The sequence below is a fragment of the Octopus bimaculoides genome, chromosome 27 (genome assembly GCF_001194135.2).
Source record: "Octopus bimaculoides isolate UCB-OBI-ISO-001 chromosome 27, ASM119413v2, whole genome shotgun sequence".
Classification (NCBI taxonomy): Eukaryota; Metazoa; Mollusca; class Cephalopoda; order Octopoda; family Octopodidae; genus Octopus; species Octopus bimaculoides.
The window spans coordinates 3,504,436-3,508,896 of record NC_069007.1 but is presented as its reverse complement, the minus strand read 5'-3'; the positions used below and the strand labels follow the sequence as shown (position 1 = coordinate 3,508,896).

The window sequence follows — 4,461 nt, the reverse complement described above, 5'->3', positions numbered from 1 at the left end:
TATATATATATGCTTATATTTGAGAACATATTTATAAGCAAATATTGAAGTGCAGAGTGACAGGAAGGGCATCCAACCTTAGAAAATCTGTCTCAATAGATTCCATCTGACCCATGCAAACATGAAAATGATGATGATGATGATGATGATAATTGTAGACTTACCTCAAAGCGTCTTTTACATTTGAAATGGAACTCCCAAGTGAAACCAACACTACTTGCTCGACTAGCGCTAGCATACTCATTCAACAGAGCAATTAACAGGGAACAGGCAACCAATTGCTGCAAAGAAAAACAGAATATTAAATTGGCATCAAGTCATTCATGTGAACCAGAAACCTGTTTATGTCAGGCTTCTGGCCCACAAGCACACTGTATCTTCTCTCCATCTTTTCCACTGCTACTCTAATGGCCTCTGCTCCTCAAAGCTTACTAAACTCATTCCGTAAAGTCATTCACAGAAACATAGTTTTGCTTCTACCTCACAGACTCACTGTCTTCTCTCTCTGCCTTTTCAACTCTTATTATACCGGCCCCTGTTCCCTAGAGCTTGGCTACACTCATTCCATCTCCACTCAGACATTTCCAACCCCCTTGTCTCTCCTCTTTGCATCACCCTTATTGTATCCAACATCCAGGCCCTGCATTAATCACTAAGTTCAACCCTTTTTTCTCACAATGTTGGCCTCTTGGGATTCCTTCCCTGTTCATCATATTTTTGCTAGTGTTGACTTGCAATGGTTCAAAGAAACATTGAACAAAAGGTTTATCAAAGGCAGAATATTTCTAAAGAAATGCAATAACAAAAAGATTAATGGATTAAGAGCCACTAACCCTTTAGCATTTAAACCAACCATATCTGACCCAAATATTTAACTACTTTAGGTTCAAACCAACCAGATCTGGCCTCTTACACCTACCCTACAATGTCATTCTAAAAATAAACAGTCACATCATTGAAATCTCAAAGAGACAGGATTATGTATGATTAATTCAAGACAATGTGGATAAATAAGGATTATATTGGACAGAGAAGTAAACTGAATTGCTATAAAGGATGAGATGTAAAGTTAAATGATGACAAAGAAACACACACTGAAAGCTTAAAATGAAAAAAAAAAAGAGGGGGGGGATTGGAAATTTGTGTCGCTGCAGACTCACCATTGTGACATTGCCGCTGCTGACAAGACGGGTGACGTCATCAAATAATGACTCGCGGCTTGCTCCCTTCTCGTCGATGGTACCCCTCTTTAAGATGACAGCAACTGTCTGTAGTATCTGCTCCCTCACATAACTCTGAAGACTGCCGAAAGGAGAAGAAGAGGGAAAAAAGAAAGAAAAGAACAATAAAACACAAACAACACTCGAGGAACATCTGTTGTTGTAGTTTAGCCCCAGGTCAGTCTTGCTTGGGTAGACATGTGATCAAAAGATGTCCCAGAATGACCATCCTGTCTTTTGCTTTCCACTTTTATATCCAGGACAGCGGGGACCTTGGGCAAGGGTCTTCTACTATAGGGCTGGCCCAACCAAAACTTTGTAAGTGAATTTGGTAGAAAGAAACTGAAAGAAGCCCCATCATATCATTATCATCATCACCAGAACTTACTCTATTTGTCTCTTTTGCCGAACCGCTAGGTAACAGGGACGTAAATATACCAACATCTGTTGTCAAGCGGTGGTAAGGGGACAAGGACAAACACAAATAACAAATACATGTGTATGTATGTATATATATATATATATATATATATATATATATATATATATATATATATATACATGGGCTCCTTTCAGTTTCCATCTACTAAATCCACTCACAAGGCTATAGTAGAACACTTGCCTGAGGTGCCACACAGTGGGTCTGAACCCAGAACCATGTGGTTGGGAAGCAAGCTTCTTACCACACAGCCAAATTTTAACAATAAAATCTTACATAGACCCTTAAGGGTCACTTGGACCCCTTATTCGAAACCGCTGACATAGAGGTTGGCTTAGTAAAATATATTTTACATCAGCCATCAGGTTGAAAGTAAATGCTTGAAGTAAGATGAGACAACTAGAGGCTATTGCTGCTTAGCTGTTATTTGCAGCAGGTCAAATAACCATAGGGGCACCCTTGTTTATCTGTATTGTTGGTGGTGGTGAAGGTGGTGGTGGCGATAGTGTTTGAGTGTAAAACCAGTGACCGTTTCTTACCTCACATGTTGAGTGATGAAGCGAAGAAGGAATGATCTCAAGGACTCTATTTGTTCTGAAGAAAGCAGCAACCACTCGCGAACGACGCCTTCTTTAATTGTTGTGGCTGCTTGGAATAATACATAGTCACATTGGCAATTTTCTGCAAAGAAAACAGTTATCAAAACATCAGTTTTCCCAATAATATACCCTGAATACACTTCTCTCATCCAATACCCACTCCTGCCAAATCATGTACCAATCTGCCATCAAAGTTAATCCATTCTTATCAAACACCAAATCAACAAGAACCAGTAGAAAAAGCATTCAAATCTCCCTCAAGTCTCAATATGGATGCACATTTGCACATCAATGAAGCAAACGGAATGCAACACTTACCTAGAATATGCTTGCATGTGGAATAAGGCATTTTGGATTTTCTGAAATCTAGAACAACTTTCTCTGCAGCCTGTCTTTGCACTGGAGTGACAACATCGGGTGGAGCCTAGCAAGAAGAGAGAGAGAAAGAACAGACATTCATGATATAGAATATACTAGCTTCTCATGTGGATATATATATATATATAATGGGGTTGAACTATATGTATATAAAGGGTAAGTTCTCTTCCAAGGTACAAGTTTGGGTGAAGTTGTTTATGGAAGACCAGCAGTCACCCACTTCATGCCAATGATGTTATCCAAGGGAAAGGCAAAGGTTGATACAGCTTGGCACCAGTGATGTTGCGACTCATTTCTACAGATGATTGAACTGGAGCAACGTGAAATAAAGTGTCTTGCTGAAGAACACAACACACAGCTCGGTCCGGGAATCAAACTTACTACTGCGTGATTGTCAGCCTGATGCTCTAACCACTGAGCCATGTGCCTTCACTACACATATATATAATGTGCGTTATTATTTCAGTTATTGGATAGCGACCATGCTGGAGCATCACCCTAAAATAACTCCATCGTGCACGCGCGTGTGTGTGTGTGTGTGCATGAGCATATGTTTGGGTGTATGTTTATCTTGACATCACATGATGGTTGTAAATGAACGTCATCATAGTACAAGCGCGGTTATTTATTTCTAGTCTCCTGTGAAAAACATTTCTGGCCATGGAGAAATATTACCTTACTTGGAAGCAGGAGAGGGAAGCGCATCCGGCCATAGAAAAATCTGCCTCAAATTTCAACCGATCTGTGGAAGCATGGAAAAGTGGATGCTGAAACGAAGATGTTGTGTAGGCCCTGATCAGCCTTTATTTGGGCAGACCCACGATCGAAGACTCAAAGACGTTCCAACCGAAACCATCCCTTGTTAGAAGAGACCTACCGCATATAATGTACAGAGCAAACAAGCAAGGATCATACAGGAACCAATCCATGGCCTTCACCAGTGAAGCAACCATACTGCAGTGATGATGATGATGATGTTAGATATCTTATTAGCATCAAACCAAGACAAATAAACTGACAAGGTTTTTAAATATGTAACAAAACAGACAGACACTCCCTTGCTTTCTTTCTCTCTCTCCACCCACCCCCTCTCTCTGCCGCACACACAAGCTGCCAATTAATCTGCTTTGCTCTGTTCGCGGTGAAGATGAAGAAAAAGAAAGAAACGAAGGACTACTTAAACATCATTAAGTACACTTTAATCAGATTAAACATATTTAAAGTAACAAACTTTCATATAAAACACACTGTTGTGCTTTTGTCATATTCAATTTACTTGTTGTGTTGTTCTTTTTTCGTTTTCTCTCATTATTATTATTATGTGGAGGCGCAAAGGCCCAGTGGCTAGAGCAGCTGGCACGCGGTCGTAGGATCGCGATTCCGATTCCCAGACCGGGTGTTGTGAGTGTTTATTGAACAAAAAACACCTAAAGCTCCACGAGGCTCCGGCAGGGGATGGTGGCGAACCCTGCTGTACTCTTTCACCACAACTTTCTCTCACTCTTACTTCCTGTTTCTGTTGTGCCTGTAACTCAAAGGGTCAGCCTTGTCACACTGTGTCACGCTGAATCTCCCCTCAAATTTTGGTTTTAATCTTTGAATTAAATGGGTTTTAATTTACTGTTAGGTGACCTTTGGCCAACCCTGTGTGTGTCTGTGTATATATATATATATATATGTATTTACAGGGTTGGCCAAAAGTCACCGGGCAGTAAATAAAAACCATTTCATTCTCAGATTTATTTAAGTTTAACAAAAAATTGTTCAGACTGAAGTCCTTCTTGAGTGACACCATTTTTCCAAATGAATAAATAAAATAGAATAT

The 4,461-nt window shown here is 40.0% G+C and overlaps 1 protein-coding gene across 1 annotated transcript in view; it reads right to left on the bottom strand.

The window, feature by feature from the left end:
* The window catches only part of LOC106882759 (exportin-4), a 46,071-nt gene that overhangs the window by 31,397 nt on the left and 10,213 nt on the right, over positions 1–4,461 (bottom strand). Inside the window, exons 2-5 of the mRNA XM_014933538.2 lie at positions 2,577–2,682; positions 2,199–2,340; positions 1,161–1,302; positions 165–281 (exon numbers count right to left, since the gene is read on the bottom strand). Of these exons, the coding sequence (XP_014789024.1) occupies positions 165–281; positions 1,161–1,302; positions 2,199–2,340; positions 2,577–2,682 (507 nt within the window). The remainder of the gene's footprint in view (positions 1–164; positions 282–1,160; positions 1,303–2,198; positions 2,341–2,576; positions 2,683–4,461) is intronic.